A 17,186-nucleotide genomic window follows, 5' to 3' on the forward strand; every position below is an offset into this window, starting at 1 on the left:
TGTGCGGTCGTTTGAGCATTCTTTGGCATTGCCTTTCTTTGGGATTGGAATGAAAACTGACCTTTTCCAGTCCTGTGGCCACTGCTGAGTTTTCCAAATTTGCTGGCATATTGAGTGCAGCACTTTCACAGCATCATCTTTCAGGATTTGAAATAGCTCAACTGGAGTTCCATCACCTCCACTAGCTTTGTTCATAGTGATGCTTTCTAAGGCCCACTTGACTTCACATTCTAGGATGTCTGGCTCTAGGTGAGTGATCACAGCATCGTGATTATCTGGGTCATGAAGATCTTTTTTGTACAGTTCTTCTGTGTATCTTGCCACTTCTTCTTAATATCTATTGCCAGCCTAGTTTCATGCTAATTCTGTTTGTTTTGTCTTGTAAAACTTGGAATGTTGTTAAGCCTGGGGCTTGGTTGGCCAGGTCCCCTTCAGGGGCTCAACAATTTCAAGACTCTTCCCCCATTTTATGTAAGGTACTGAAAGTCTTGCACTCACAGCATGCAGTCACTCCCAGTCACTCCCAGTCAGGGCAGTTTCCAGGCAGGTTAGAAGCAAAGTCAGACGTCTGCTCTGCTTTGTCTGTGAAGCCTAAGTAAGACTGTGTGTGTATATGAGTGTGTGAGTGTGTGTGTGTGTGTGTGTGCGCGTGCTCTTGCTTAATCTCTCAGTCGTGTCTGACTGTTGCAACGCCATAAACTGTAACCTGCCAGGCTCCTTTGTCCATGGGATTCTCCAGGCAAGAAAACTGGAGTGGGTTGCCATTTCCTTCTCCAGGGGATCTTCCTGACCCAGGAATGGAATCCAGTTCTCCTGCACTGGAGGCAGACTACTGACTGAGCTACAAGGGAAGTTTAATTTCCCTAACAGCATCAGGTAGCCAAAGTATTGAAGCTTCAGTATCAGTCCTTCCAATGAGTATTCAGGGTCTATTTTCTTTGGGATTGACTGGTTTGATCTCCTTGCTGTCCAAGGGACTCTCTAAATCTTCATAAGCACCGCAGTTCAAAAGCATCAATTCTTTGGCACTCAGCCTTCAGTATGGTCCGGCTCTCACAACCGTAGCACTACTGGAAAAACCATATCTTTGACTATACAGACTTTTGTCAGCAAAGTGATGTCTCTATTTTTTAGTACTCTATGTTTGTTATAGCTTTTCTTCCAGGGTGTAAGTGTCTTTTAATTCCATGGCAGCAGTAATAGGAGACAATTACAACCTGAAGCAGTAATGCCTTTTTATACAGGCCTTTACTGAGATTAATTCCTAGGCAGCCACTCTAGTTAATAATTAGATGTGCCTCTCAACTCTGTGAATTGCAGTATTGAGTCCAGACTTTCTGGTAAGTGCATCAGTATCTAGACATTCATTCTGTTCCATACCATATGTGTGCTTTCTTTCATAATCTAGGACTCACAGAATCAATTCAATAACAACAGAGTGTTGCTGAATTCACACTTTTGTTTGTTTTATTTGGGCAGGTTGTGAATACATATTAAGAGCATAAATAAAAAGGAAAATATCCTCTTTCTTTTTAAAAAATTTATTTATTTTAATTGGAGGCTAATTACTTTGCAATATTGTAGTGGTTTTTCCCATACATTGACATGATTCAGCCATGGGTTTATTTGTGTTCTCCATCCTGAACCCCTCTCTTAACTCCCTCCCCATCCCATCCCTCAGGATCATCCCAGTGCACCAGCCCTGAGCACCCTGTCTCATGTATAGAACCTGGACTGGCGATCTGTTTCATATATGATAATATACATGTTTCAATGCTATTCTCTCAAATCATCCCACCCTCGCCTTCTCCCACAGAGTCCATAAGACTGTTCTATACATTTGTGTCTCTTTTGCTGTCTCACATATAGGGTCATCATTACCATCTTTCTAAATTCCATATATATGCATTAATATACTGTATTGGTGTTTTTCTTTCTGACTTACTTCACTCTGTATAATAGGCTCCAGTTTCATCCACCTCATTAGAACTGATTCAAATGCATTCTTTTTAATGGCTGAGTAATATTCCATTGTGTATATGTACCACATCTTTTTTATCCATTCATCTGCCGATGGACATCTAGGTTGCTTCATGTCCTGGCTATTATAAACAGTGCTGCAATGAACATTGGGGTACACGTGTCTCTTTCACTTCTGGTTTCCTTGGTGTGTATGTCCCACAGTGGGATTAGTGGGTCATAAGGCAGTTCTATTTCCAGTTTTTTAAGGAATCTCCACACTGTTCTCCATAGTGGCTCTACCAGTTTGCATTCCCACCAACAGTGTAAGAGGGTTTCCTTAATTTCTCCACATGCTGTCCAGCATTTATTTGTAGACTTTTTGATAGCAGCCATTCTGACTGGCGTGAGATGGTACCTCATTGTGGTTTTGATTTGCATTTCTCTGATAATGAGTGATGTTGAACATCTTTTCATATGTTTGTTAGCCATCTTTATGTCTTCTTTGGAGAAATATCTGTTTAGTTCTTCAGTCCATTTTTTGATTGGGTTGTTAATTTTTCTGGAATTGAGCTACAGGAATTGCCTATACATTTTTGAGATTAATTCTTTGTCAGTTGCTTTGTTTGCTATGATTTTCTCTCATTCTGAAGGCTGTTTTATCACCTTGCTTATAGTTTCCTTCATTGTGCAAAAGCTTTTAAGTTTAATTAGGTCCCACTTGTTTATTTTTGCCTTTTTTCCATTACTCTGGGAGGTGGGTATAGAGGATCCTACTGTGATTTATGTCAGAGTGTTTTGCCCAAATTTTCCACTAGAAGTTTTATAATTTCTGGTATTATGTTTAGATCTTTAATCCATTTTGAGTTTATTTTTGTGTATGGTGTTAGAAAGTATTCTAGTTTCATTCCTTTACAAGTGGTTGACCAGTTTTCCCAACACCACTTGTTAAAGAGATAGTCTTTCTCCATTATATATTCTTGCCTCCTTTGTCAAAGATAAGGTCTCCATAGGTGTGTGGATTTATCTCTGGACTTTCTATTTTGTCCCATTGATCTATGTTTCTGTCTTTGTGCCAGTACCATACTGTCTTGATGACTGTAGCTTTGTAGTGTAGCCTGAAGTCAGGCAGGTTGATTCCCCCAGTTCCATTCTTCTTTCTCAAGATTGCTTTGGCTATTAGAGGTTTTTTGTATTTCCATACAAATTGTGAAATTATTTGTTCTAGTTCTCTGTAAAATACCGTTGGTAGCTTGATAGCGATTGTGTTTAATCTATAGATTACTTTTGATAGTATACTCATTTTCACTATATTGATTCTTCCAATCCATGAACATGGTATATTTCTCCATCTATTTGTGTCATCTTTGATTTCTTTCATCAGTGTTTATAGTTTTTTTTTTCTTTTCTTTTCTTTTTAAACTTTACATAATTGTATTAGTTTTGCCAAATATCAAAATGAATCCGGTCTTTTGTTTCTTTACGTAGATTTATTCCTAAGTATTTTATTTTTTTGTTGTTGCAATGGTGAATGGAATTGTTTCCTTAATTTCTCTTTTTGTTTTCTCATTGTTAGTGTATAGGAATGCAAGGGATTTCTGTGTGTTGATTTTATATACTGCAGCTTTCCTATATTCATTGATTAGCTCTAGTAATTTTCTAGTAATCTTTAGGGTTTTCTATGTAGAGGATCATGTCATCTGCAAACAGTGAGAGTTTTACTTCTTCTTTTCCAATCTGGATTCCTTTTATTTCTTTTTCTTCTCTGATTGCTGTGGCTAAAACTTCCAAAACTATGTTGAATAGTAGTGGTGAGAGTGGGCACCCTTGTCTTCTTCCTGACTTTAGGGGAAACATTTTCAATTTTTCACCATTGAGGATGCTGTTTGCTGTGGGTTTATCATATATAGCTTTTATTATGTTGAGCTATGTTCCTTCTATGCCTGCTTTCTGGAGGGTTTTTATCATAAATGGGTATTGAGTTTTGTCAAAGGCTTTCTCTGCATCTATTGAGATAATCATATGGTTTTTACCTTTCAATTTGCTAATGTGGTGTATTACATTGATTGATTTGCAGGTATTAAAGAATCCTTGCATCCCTGGGATAAAGCCCACTTGGTCATGATGGATGATCTTTTTAATATGTTGTTGGATTCTGTTTGCTAGGATTTTGTTAAGGAGTTTTGCATCTATGTTCATCAGTGATATTGGCCTGTGGTTTTCTTTTTTTTGTGGCATCTTTGTCTGGTTTTGGTATTAGGGTGATGGTGGCCTCATAGAATGAGTTTGGACGTTTATCTTCCTCTGCAATTTTCTGGAAGAGTTTGAGCAGGATAGGTGTTAGCTCTTCTCTAAATTTTTGTAGAATTCAGCTGTGAAGCCATCTGGTCCTGGGCTTTTGTTTGCTGGAAGATTTCTAACTACAGTTTTGATTTCCATGCTTGTGATGGGTCTGTTAAGATTTTCTATTTCTTCCTGGTTCAGTTTTGGAAAGTTATACTTTTCTAGGAATTTGTCCATTTCTTCTGAGTTGTCCATTTTATTGGCATATACTTGCTGATAGTAGTCTCTTATGATCCTTTGTATTTCTGTGTTGTCTGTTGTGATCTCTCCATTTTCATTTCTAATTTTGTTGATTTGGTTCTTGTCCCTTTGTTTCTTGATGAGTCTCGCTAATGGTTTGTCTATTTTATTTATCTTCTCAAAGAACCAGCTTTTAGCTTTGTTGATTTTTGCTATGGTCTCTTTTGTTTCTTTTGCATTTATTTCTGCCCTAATTTTAAAGATTTCTTTCCTTTTACTAACCCTGGGGTTGTTCATTTCTTCCTTTTCTAGTTGATTTAGGTGTAGAGTTAGGTTATTTATTTGACTTTTTTCTTGTTTCTTGAGGTAAGCCTGTATTGCTATGAACCTTCCCCTTAGCACTGTTTTACAGTGTCCCATAGGTTTTGGGTTGTCATGTTTTCATTTTTATTTATTTCTATGCATATTTTGATTTCTTTTTTTATTTATTCTGTGATTTGTTGGTTATTCAGAAGCGTGTTGTTTAGCCTCCATACGATGGAATTTTTAATAGTTTTTTTCTTGTAGTTGACATCTAATTTTACTGCATTGTGGTCAGAAAAGATGCTTGGAATGATTTCAATTTTTTTGAATTTACCAAGGCTAGATTTATGGCCCAGGATGTGATCTATCCTGGAGAAGGTTCCATGTGCACTTGAGAAAAAGGTGAAATTCATTGTTTTGGGGTGAAATGTCTTATAGATATCAATTAGGTCTAATTGGTCCATTGTATCATTTAAAGTTTGTGTTACCTTGCTAATTTTCTGTTTAGTTGATCTATCCATAGGTGTGAGTGTGGTATTAAAGTCTCCCACTATTATTGTATTATTGTTAATTTCCCCTTTCACACATGTTAGCATTTGCCTTACATATTGTGGTGCTCCTATGTTGGGTGAATATATATTTATAATTGTTGTATTTTCTTCTTGGAATGATCCTTTGATCATTATGCAGTGTCCTTCTTTGTCTCTTTTTATGGCCTTTATTTCAAAGTCTATTTTATCTGATATGAGTATTGCTACTCCTGCTTTCTTTTGGTCTCCATTTGCATGAAATATCTTTTTCCAGTCTTTCACTTTCAGTCTGTGTGTCCTTTGTTTTGAGGTGGGTCTCTTGTAGACAGAATATATAGGGGTCTTGTTTTTGTATCCATTCAGCCAGTCTTTGTCTTTTGGTTGGGGCAGTTAACCCATTTACATTTTTTAAATTATTGATAAATATGTTCCCATTGCCATTTACTTTGTTGTTTTGGGTCCGAGTTTATACACCTTTTCTGTGTTTCCTGTCTAGAGAAGATCCTTTAGCATTTGTTGAACAGCTGGTTTCAGTTCAGTTCAGGTTTAGTCGCTCAGTCGTGTCTGACTCTTTGAGACCCCATGCAGCACGCCAGGCCTCCCTGTCCACCACCAATTCCCGGAGTTCACTCAGACTCAGGTCCATTGAGTCAGTGATGCCATCCAGCCTTCTCATCCTCTATTGTCCCCTTCTCCTCCTACCCCCAATCCCTCCCAGCATCAGAGTCTTTTCCAATGAGTCAACTCTTCACATGAGGTGGCCAAAGTACTGGAGTTTCAGCTTTAGTATCATTCCTTCCAAAGAAATCCCAGGGCTGATCTCCTTCAAAATGGACTGGTTGGATCTCCCTGCAGTCCAAGGGACTCTCAAGAGTCTTCTTGAACACCACAGTTCAAAAGCATCAACTCTTTGGTGCTCTGCTTTCTTCACAGTCCAACTCTCACATCTATACATGACCACTGGAAAAACCATAGCCTTGACTAGACGGACCTTTGTTGGCAAAGTAATGTCTTTGCTTTTCAATATGGTATCTAGGTTGGACATAACTTTCCTTCCAAGGAGTAAGCGTCTTTTAATTTCATGGCTGCAGTCACCATCTGCAGTGATTTTGGAGCCCCCAAAAATAAAGTCTGACACTGTTTCCACTGTTTCCCCATCTATTTCCCATGAAGTGATGGGACCAGATGCCATGATCTTTATTTTCTGAATGTTGAGCTTTAAGCCAACTTTTTCACTCTACTCTTTCAATTTCATCAAGAGGCTCTTTAGTTCCTCTTCATTTTCTGTCATAAGGGTGGTGTCATCTGCATATCTGAGGTTTCTGATATTTCTCCCAGCGATCTTGATTCCAACTTGTGCTTCTTCCTGTCCATTATTTCTCATCATGTATTCTGCATAGAAGTTAAATAAGCAGGAAGACAATATACAGCCTTGACATACTCCTTTTCCTATTTAGAACCAGTCTGTAGTTCCATGTCCAGTTCTAACTGTTGCTTCCTGACCTGCATATAGGTTTCTCAAGAGGCAGATCAGGTGGTCTGGTATTCCCATCTCTTTCAGAATTTTCCACAGTTTATTGTGATCCACACAGTCAAAGGCTTTGGCATAGTCAATAAAGCAGAAATAGATGTTTTTCTGAACTCTCTTGCTTTTTCCATGATCCAGTGGATATTGGCAATTTGATCTCTGGTTCTTCTGCTTTTTCTAAAACCAGCTTGAACATCTGGAAGTTTATGGTTCATGTATTGCTGAAGCCTGGCTTGGAGAATTTTGAGCATTACTTTACTAGCATGTGAGATGAGTGCAATTGTGTGGTAGTTTGAGCATTCTTTGGCATTGCCTTTCTTTGGGATTGGAATGAAAACTGACCTTTTCCAGTCCTGTGGCCACTGCTGAGTTTTCCAAATTTGCTAGCATATTGAGTGCATCACTTTCACAGCATCATCTTTCAGATTTGAAATAGCTCAACTGGAATTCCATCACCTCCACTAGCTTTGTTCGTAGTGATGCTTTCTAAGGCCCACTTGACTTCACATTCCAGGATGTCTGGCTCTAGGTGAGTGATCACAGCATCGTGATTATCTGGGTTGTGAAGATATTTTTTGTACAGTTCTTCCGTGTATCCCTGCCATGTCTTCTTAAAACCTACTGCTTCTGTTAGGTTCATACTATTTCTGTCCTCCAAGTCTATGCCCCAACCAGTAATGCTGAAGAAGCTGAAGTTGAACGGTTCTAAGAAGACCTACAAGACCTTTTAGTACTAACACCCAAAAAAGATGTCCTTTTCTTTATAGGGGACTGGAATGCAAAAGTAGGAAGTCAAGAAACACCTGGTAACAGGCAAATTTGGACTTGGAATATGGAATGAAGCAGGGCAAAGACTAATAGAGTTTTGCCAAGAAAATGCACTTGGCATAGCATTTGGTCATAGTTTGGTCATAGCAAACACCCTCTTCCAACAACACAAGAGAAGACTCTACACATGGACATCACCAGATGGTCAACACCGAAATCAGATTGATTATATTCTTTGCAGCCAAAGGGGAAGCTCTATACAGTCAACAAAAACAAGACTGGGAGCTGACTGTGGCTCAGATCATGAACTGCTTATTGCCAAATTCAGACTTGAATTGAAGAAAGTAGGGAAAAACACTAGACCATTGAGGTATGACCTAAATCAAATCCCTTATGATTATACAGTGGAAGTGAGAAATAGATTTAAGGGACTAGATCTGATAGATAGAGTGCCTGATGAACTATTGACGGAGGTTTGTGACATTGTACAGGAGACAGGGATCGAGATGATACCCATGGAAAAAGAAATGCAAGAAAGCAAAATGGCTGTCTGAGGAGGCCTTACAAATACCTGTGAAAAGAAGAGAAGCGAAAAGCAAAGAGAAAAGGAAAGATATAAGCATCTGAATGCAGAGTTCCAAAGAATAGAAAGAAGAGATACGAAAGCCTTCTTCAGTGACCAATGCAAAGAAATAGAGGAAAACAACAGAATGGGAAAGACTAGAGATGTCTTCAAGAAAATTAGAGATACCAAGGGAACATTTCATGCAAATATGGGCTCGATAAAGGACAGAAATGATATGGACCTAACAGAGCTGATTTGGTGGTGCTGAATTCTCTCGGCTTTTGCTTGTCTGTAAAGCTTTTGCTTTCTCCTTCAGATCTGAATGAGATCCTTGCTGGGTATAGTAATCTGGGTTGTACGTTTTTCTTTTTCATCACTTTAAGTATGTCCTATCATTTCCTTCTGGCTTGAAGAGTTTCTGTTGAAAGATCAGCTGGTATCCTTATGGGAATCCCCTTGTGTGTTATTTGTTGTTTTTCCCTTGCTGCTTTTAATATTTGTTCTTTGTGTTTGATCTTTTTAAATTTGATTAATATGTGTCTTGGGGTGTTTCACCTTGGGTTTATCCTGTTTGGGACTCTCTGGGTTTCTTGGTTTGGGGTGACTATTTCCTTCCCCATTTTAGGGGAATTTTCAACTATTATCCCCTTAAGTATTTTCTCATGGCCTTTCTTTTTGTCTTCTTCTGGGACTCCTATTTTTAGAATGTTGGGGCGTTTGACATTGTCCCAGAGGTCTCTGAGGTTGTCTCATTTCTTTTAATTCTTTTTTCTTTTTTCCTCTCTGCTTCATTTATTTCCACCATTCTATCTTCAACCTCACTTACCCTAACTTCTGCCTCTGTTATTCTACTGTTGGTTCCCTCCAGAGTGTTTTTGATTTCATTTATTGCATTATTCATTATTGATGGACTCTTTTTCATTTCTTCTAGGTCCTTGTTAAACATTTTTTGCATCTTCTCAATCCTTGTCTCCAGGCTATTTATCTGTAACTCCATTTTATTTTTAAGATTTTGGATCATTTTTAGTATCATTATTCTGAATTCTTTTTCAGGTAGACTCCCTATCTCCTCCTCTTTTGTTTGGTTTGGTGGGCATTTATCATGTTCCTTTATCTGCTGAGTATTTTTCTGCCTTTTCATCTTGTTTAGATTGCTGTGTTTGGGGTGGCCTTTCTGTATTTTGGCAGTTTGTGGTTCCTCTTAATATAGAGGTTCCTCCCTGTGGGTTGGGTTGGATGAGTGGCTTGTTATGGTTTCCTGGTTAGGGAAGCTTGTGTCAGTGTTCTGGTGGGTGGAGCTGGATTTATACTCTCTGGAGTGCAATGAAGTGTTCAGTAATGAGTTTTGAGATGTCAGTGGGTTTGGTGTGACTTTGGGCAGCCTGTATATTAAAGCTCAGGGCTATATTCCTGTGTTCCTGGAGAATTTGTGTGGTATGTCTTGCTCTGGAACTTGTTGGCTCTTGGGTGGAGCTTGGTTTCAGTGTGGATATGGAGGCTTTTGGATGACCTCTTTATTTATTAATGTTCCCTTGAGTCAGGGGTTCTCTGTTGTTCTCAGGTTTTGGATTTAAGCCTCCTGCCTCTGGTTTTCACTCTTATTCTTACAGTAGCCCTAGGACTTCTCCATCCATATGGCACAAATGATAAAACATCTAGGTTAATGGAGAAAAGATTCTCCACAATGAGGGACACCCAGAAACGTTAGCTGAGTTACATGGAGAAGAGAAGAGGGAGGAAGGAGATAAAGGTGACCACGAGGAGAAGAGGGGGAATCAAAAGGGGAGAGAGCAATCTAGCCAGTAATGAAATCCCTATGTGCTCTCCACAGCCTGAAACACCCAGAGAGGTTCATGGAGTTACAAAGAGAAGAAAAGAGAGAGGAAAGAGATAGAGGTGACCCTGAGAAGAAGAGGGGGGTCAAAAGGAGAGAGACAGATCTAACCAGTAATCAGATCCCTAAGTGTTCTCCACAGCCTAGAATACCCAAAGAGATTCATAGAGTTGGGTAGAGAAGTGAAGGGGGAGGGAGGAGACAGAGGTGACCTAGGGGAGAAAAAGGAGAGTCAAAAAGGGGAGAGGGCAATCAAGCCAGTAATCACACTCCTAAGTAAAAATGGGTACTAAAGATTGGATTCTTAAAGGTACAAAATTGATAACAAATACCAAAAAGCAAAGATTAAAAATCTAGAGTAGACGTTAGACTCTCAAAAATACAATATTAAAGAAGCAAAACAAAATCACAAAAATTATTAAAAAATATATGAAGTTTGCTTTAAAAATAGGGTTTTTTGTTTTTGCAATAGTAGATTATAAAAATGAAAATTAAAGGAGTAAGAGGACTTAAAAAGAAAATAAAAAAAATTTTTAAATAGTAAAATTGTAAGTTGGAATTTCTCTGGAGCTGTTGAGGGCAGTGTGGGGTCAGCTCAGTTTCAAATAGTTCCTTGTTCCAGCTTATACTTCTCAAGATCTATAGGCCCCTTCCAATGTAATCGGTGCTAACTACAGGGTTTTAATCTGTTGCACCTGTCACTTCCAAAGTTGTTCCCTCTGTTTATTTTGGTTCCCTCTGTTTATTTTGGCTTCTTCTGTTTGCAAGTCTCTTCAGTGTCTAATTTCCACCCTGACACAACGGGAAGAAGGTGGTCACTTATTTAGGCTCGTTTGTTCAGTCGTGGTGTGGGGAGAGAGTAACACTGCAAATGAATATCACTGGTGTGTGTGGGGAGTGCTTGCAGTGTTTTGGCCACACTGGGTTTGCCCCCGCGCACAGCGTGTGTGCTTTCACAGTCTACACTGCTCAGGCTCCAGGTTGCTCTGCAGGGGAACTGTCTAAAGCAGGCCCTGGGTTGAGTGCACTTCCCAGGTCTAAGCTGCTCAGGTTCAGTTTCTCGGGTACTCCACAAAGGTGCAGACTCGGTTGGGCCTGTGATTTGTGCCCTTCCCAGGTCTGAACAGCTCAAATGACCAGGTGCTTGGCGAGCACACACTCCCCAGGTGTGGTGCGTCTTATCGCCTCCCCCGTCCCAGCCACTCAGTTTCCTGGGTGTGTAGTGGGAGTGCCATCTCAGGTGTGCCCTGTGTCTCTTCTGGGGAGCTGATCTCTGGCTGCAATCCTGATGGATGTCAACCATCCAGGATCCCAGGAAAACTTGGTTAGCAACTGGGAGCATGCTTGCAGCTTGATAGAGGATGCCATCTCTGGGGCCAAGATTGCCCCTTTCTGGCTCTGGCTGTTGCCCGCCTGCTTCTCTGCCTCCAGCGGGGGATGGGCTGGTCCACTGCTGGCTAGCTCTCCTCTGGTATTCAGTCAGTCCTTTGTTCTGTGAGCAGGCCGGCAGTGCCTAAGGCGGGAAAGTTTTCTCTCTCTCTCTCTCTCTCTCTCTCTCTCTCTCTCTCTCTCTGGGTATCCCTCAGTTTGAGTTGGTATCTCTCATTAGCTCCCTCATATTGCCCTCAGGGCATTCAAGTCTGGTCTTTACCCTAAACAATGCAGCATGTGCCTCCCTGTTCAGCCCCCACATGCTGGTGGTGAACGCAAGCATCTGGGCTACTTTTCCGCTGGGAGTTGCCATTAGGCGCGTAATCTGTGCGTTTTATTTATTTATTTTTCCACCTGGTTATGTTGCCCTCTGAGATTCCAAGATTCCCCACAGACCCGCTGGTGAGAGGGTTTCCTGGTGTTTGGAACTTCTCCTCTTTTACGACTCCCTCCTAACTCTTTTGTCTCTCTTTTTATCTTTTATATTTTGTCCTACCTCCTTTCGAAGACAATGAGCTGCCTTTCTGGGTGTCTGGTGTCCTCTGCCAGTATTCAGAAGTTGTTTTGTGGAATTTGCTCAGTGTTCAAATGTTCTTTTGATGAATTTGTGGGGGAGAATGTGGTCTCCTCGTCTTATCTCTCTTTCTTTTATAATCTGCTTTATGTCAAGGGTATGCTTGGATCTGATTTTTATCTTCAGTATGAATAAGAATGTATTCTTGGTAAGAGATACTGGCTGGTCTTCCTTTGCAAGATAAATTTCAGGGTTTTCAAAAGGAAAGAGGAGTCCCACTCTCTAAGACCAGCGGGAACACCTCATGTGACACAATGATCTTTCTTGGAGTTTGGAATTCAGGTTAATTGCAGTCATCAGAAATTTTCTCAGATATTTCCATTCTGGTTCTAAGCCTCATATATATATTTTTCAATGTTCTAACTTCAAGTAAGAAGTCTACTCTGGATATGCATTTAGCTGAACTTTAGCACAATGATGGGCATGTTTCACATCTTTAACCTTAGAATAAATATGCTTGTTCTTAAATATGTTAACATTTTCAGCACCAAAAGCTGTAACCACTTCACCCACTGGTGTATGATGTTTTTCATGTCTTTCATACTTGTGCTTGGTTCTCCAAATTGTCACTAATGCTACCACTGAATTGTGCTCAAGCTACATAATTCCCTCAGCTTCTGATTATAAAACAATACTAATTTAAAAACATATTTGGTTAATTGATTTGTTACATACTGTGATATTTATAAAGATATATTATATGGATAAATATAATATTTCATATTTGAAATCAGTGCATTGAATGTGACTTTTCTGTGAAGAACAATGAGGTGTTAAAAGTTACTAGCATACTGTTGTTATATAGAATCTATTTAACATATTCTATGATTTTGCTCACAATCACTTTCAAGCCTATTAGGTTGTAGCTTTAAGAATCATTCAATGTCCCTTTTACAAATTGAGACTTTACTATATTTAGTAGTCTAAATATAGTAACCTATAGTTCTAACATATTAATTAAAAATATTAGCAGTGAATCTTAGATTAACAAATGTATAAATCAATATTTATAGCTGTAATCAAATTGAATCTGTATTTAATTTGATATAGTTACTTTTGTTATGTCAGTACCTATCTCTATAATGACTATTCATCTTAAGAGTTGTATGATTTTCCTATGATAACTTTATAACATTTATATCTTAATTTTATAGCAATAATTATTTTTTATTTATACTTGCCATTCTGTATTGTCATAGCATATTTATGGACAAAATTTTATTATCCAGCTTCAAAATTTACATTTAGTCACCAACTTTGGTATGTATCATTTACACAGAAAGATAGTATTGTTGTTGCCCCAAAAGATGTGTCCTTCCTTAAGAACCTCAATAATAACATGGAATCATGACATGTTTAGACAGTGGACCTCTTTGAAGTTTCATCATTTTTTTCTACCCTTTCATTATCTCCTTACCCTCAATTTGTGATGTCCCAAAACTCTTAGATTGCTTTCTTTTTATTTTTACCCTCCAGGTAAAGGTGTTCCATCCACTTCTAAACAGGTAATACAATCATTGTTACATTTGTGTGATAAATGCAAAATACAGACAACTTCATATAAACCTACTTGTAGATCTTCCTTAACATGCAATTTCTGAATGGATTTATCAAAGACTTTCATAGTTTAAATATTATTCCTGGAAATTATAATGCAAAAATAGAAAGAAATAAAAAAATAAAAATATTTGAACAAATTTAGGTGATTAGTAAGTTTGTATTGTTTTCTCAAGTCTATCAAAGTCTAATATTTTAATTTTCAAAGCTACTATAACAAAAGTAAATCAAATTCACAACTACAATCTGACCACCATAAAACATATATTATTTTTTAGCTTTCCACATTCCCTTTTTAATCTTTATGTCCAGGACTTAGCTTTTATATTTATAAACATGGTAAATATCAATCAACAGATGAAAAAACACCTTTTAATATTATATCACAAACATTTTATTGATTTAATTAGTAGTATTTTAATTTTTCTTTCATGGTCCATACAATTGAAAATGTATTTAGATTCTCAATTACATTAATTAAATTTTTCCTATGAAGAATTGTTATGCAATTTGATTAATTACTTATAGATCTGTGATTCTGATTGTTGCATATATTATACCTCAGTATGTGTGACATAAAGTATACAACTACTTTTCTCTAGATGTTCAGGGAGATAACAGTGTCTTGTTATTCTCTTTTATTATTTGTAGTGAAATGAAAACAGAATTGGTGGCAGTTTGAAGCAAAGGATATGTTGCTAAAATGAAGTCTTTAAGACATCAGGGCTTGGAGAAAGGGCCTTGAATACCTGAGGTGCAAGATCATCATTAGACAAGAAAAAAGGAGTTCAAGTCTGATGATTGATTCTAGATCCTTGATTTCTTTTTTCTTTGTACTTGCAGGGATGTGAGAATGTCAGTGGTTGTGAAGAAGTATGTTACACTGTCATTAATCATAGGCCCTATCGGAGACCCTCCCTGAACTCCAACGATGATGGTTATGAGAACATCGCAAAGAGAGTGAGACCATTAAGAGAAAGGCCAGAAACAGAATATGCCCTTCTCAGGAGACCTTGCAGTATTACATCTTCTTCCTGTGCAGCTGAGAATGATTACGAAATTGTGCTTCCTCACTAGAATACTCCTGCCTCATCATCTTCCAGTAATAAAGATGAGCAAATGGTGACCTCCAGGGGAGTCTTTCTCTTTCAGCAGTACATGAAACTTTTATTCCTGGCCAGACTTTATAAATGATATTCTTTCACTGTACCACATTAAGAAACTGAAACATCTCGTCAATGTGGTTTGGGTAAAGCCACATAAATTGATATAATGATATAGAGTATTTGACCTCTTTTTGTTTCTAAAGTTTGACGATGTGGAAATTGTAGGGGGGATCCTCCCTAGAACAATAAACATCTATACATATGTGACTTAGAATATCCAACTCCAATTCTACATTCCAAATTTCAAAGGCCAGCATTCACAGTCCTAATTATCTATTTCATTTTTGAGGTGTAATCTACTCAATAAATTCTTAACATAATAAGACTAGGGACCAGAACCTTTGCTAACTGAATATTTACTTCAATTTTGCCTTTTCCGCATACTGGAGATTCTTGCATGTAAATTTGTGGTAGCAGTTTAAGAATTAACAGGTTTTGATATTGGCCTTTCTAAGAGGAAAAGCTGAGAGTGCAATTTTAAAAAAGGAATGAGGTTTAGTGGCCCAGTGTCTTTCTTTCTGATAGTAAATCAGATAAATTTGTTCAAAGTTAACTAAAAACTGAAAGCATACTTGTATTTACAGTTTTATTCACAATATACTAGTTAATTTAAATACTAGTTATTTTTAATGAAGAAGGAAGAATAGTGTCTGGTTTCAAAATTCAGGCAAATTGGTAAACAACCCATTTATTTTTACTTTCATTCTCAAGGAGAGTCTAAACAACTTGCCAACTTCCCATTGAGGACATAAAGGACATAATGGACAAAACATCAATAATTACTTTTTATATAGCTACAATATACTGACCTTTTAGATTACTGGCAAGGATAAATCAATAGATAGATGTCAGATAACTTTCTGTTTTGTTTTTCATATTTTTTCATTAAAATGACATATGCTGTAGGAAGGAATCTGGTTTCTAGTTATTAGTTTAATACTAGACTTAATCTAAAATAATGTCTGTTATTCTTCTATGCACATTAATCTCTAACAAAATGTAAACCGAGACACTTCTCTACACTGGAGCTCCTTTACTGCCTCCTCTATAGCACTCTCTACCTGGAAGAGAGTGGGTAGATAGAGAAAATGGACAAATTAACAGAATGTAATAGGTCATGTCAAAATATAACTTACCTTATTTATTAGGAATGATCTCATATAACAGAAGATACAGATAATTACCATTTATTGAGCATTTGCTGGGTTCTAGTTGTGTAACTTATTGGTTTTACACAAATTTTGACTCTCTATTCTTGGTAAATTCTTGTGTTCCTTTGAAGTGATTTGAATGTGTGGAAGGAGAACTTAACAGAAATCTTATAATTCTGGAAAAGTGACCTTGTCAGAAATATGTAGAAATATTGTATAAATCAGTCAACTTTAGGAGGTGACAAAACTAATTTTTTATTGTAGAAATCAGTCAACTTTCAGAAATGACAAACTTGTTTTTTCTTGTAGAAATTAGTCAACTTTGGGAAATGACAAAATTGTTTTACCTTGTAGAAACCAGTCAACTTTATGAAATGACAAAATTATTTTTTCTCTGTATGCTTTTGTAGTTGTTTTTCACATGTAATAAATACTATATTCAAGATAATGACTCATTTTAATATACTTAATAATCTGGAATTATAGGAGAAGGGGCAGTCAATAGGTTAATGAATATTACTGTATAGTAAAAGAAATATAGAAATCTAAAAGCATAGATGTGACCTGGTTGTAAATCATACCCCATTTCTTGTGGAGATTCAGTATTGTTTTTAATGTATAAGCTGTCTTTCATTCAGCATAATGAATGTTTCACCTTGTATTAGTAGTTGACATTTTTATAAGTATACTACTGAATGAATCTCATAATTTTTAATCTAATTATTTGCTGATGGGTATGTGAGGCATTTACAGTTTTGACATTATAAATAAAGCTGCTTTACATTTACTTGAGTACTCAGACATGTTGGTTTGCTAGGGTTGCCAATGTGTCACTGTCTAGGTAGCTTCAATAACAAAATTTTATTTTTTCACAATTCTGGAGGCTGCAAAGTTCAAGATCAAATTGTAAGCCAGGGGTTTTCTCTTTTCCCAGAAAACCTGTTTTATGCCTCTCTCCTAGTTTCTGATGGCTTAATCTTTGGGATTTGAAGACTTATCAGTAAGACCTTTATGTCTCAAGAGTAGGATATAAGTTTTACTAAAATTCAGTGATTTTCTATGTTAGTGAAATATCCAGGCATCTAGTGGTATGGGGGATGTTGAGATATTATTTCTGAGGTAAATAATAAATTGTTGCATCTGGCTACTACTGTAGACAAAAAAGAGATCCAATGCCTGTGGAATTTTGAAGACACAGTATTTGTGGATTTTGCTAATAACATACTCTTTATTTGGATTTGCAGCTCTTGTCTGTTTATGGAGTGACCTGAAAAGTTGCTAGTTTTTAGTGGGGCCC

The 17,186-nt window shown here is 37.4% G+C and overlaps 1 protein-coding gene across 1 annotated transcript in view; it reads left to right on the forward strand.

Annotated features, from left to right (window-relative positions):
• GCSAML (germinal center associated signaling and motility like) overlaps positions 1 to 16,676 on the forward strand; it is a 52,609-nt gene extending 35,933 nt beyond the window's left edge. Inside the window, exons 4-5 of the mRNA XM_019964799.2 lie at positions 13,492 to 13,520; positions 14,416 to 16,676. Of these exons, the coding sequence (XP_019820358.2) occupies positions 13,492 to 13,520; positions 14,416 to 14,649 (263 nt within the window). The 3' untranslated portion in view covers positions 14,650 to 16,676. The remainder of the gene's footprint in view (positions 1 to 13,491; positions 13,521 to 14,415) is intronic.
• The last annotated feature ends 510 nt before the right edge of the window (positions 16,677 to 17,186 follow it).

The sequence above is a fragment of the Bos indicus genome, chromosome 7 (genome assembly GCF_029378745.1).
Source record: "Bos indicus isolate NIAB-ARS_2022 breed Sahiwal x Tharparkar chromosome 7, NIAB-ARS_B.indTharparkar_mat_pri_1.0, whole genome shotgun sequence".
NCBI classification, from domain to species: domain Eukaryota; kingdom Metazoa; phylum Chordata; class Mammalia; order Artiodactyla; family Bovidae; genus Bos; species Bos indicus.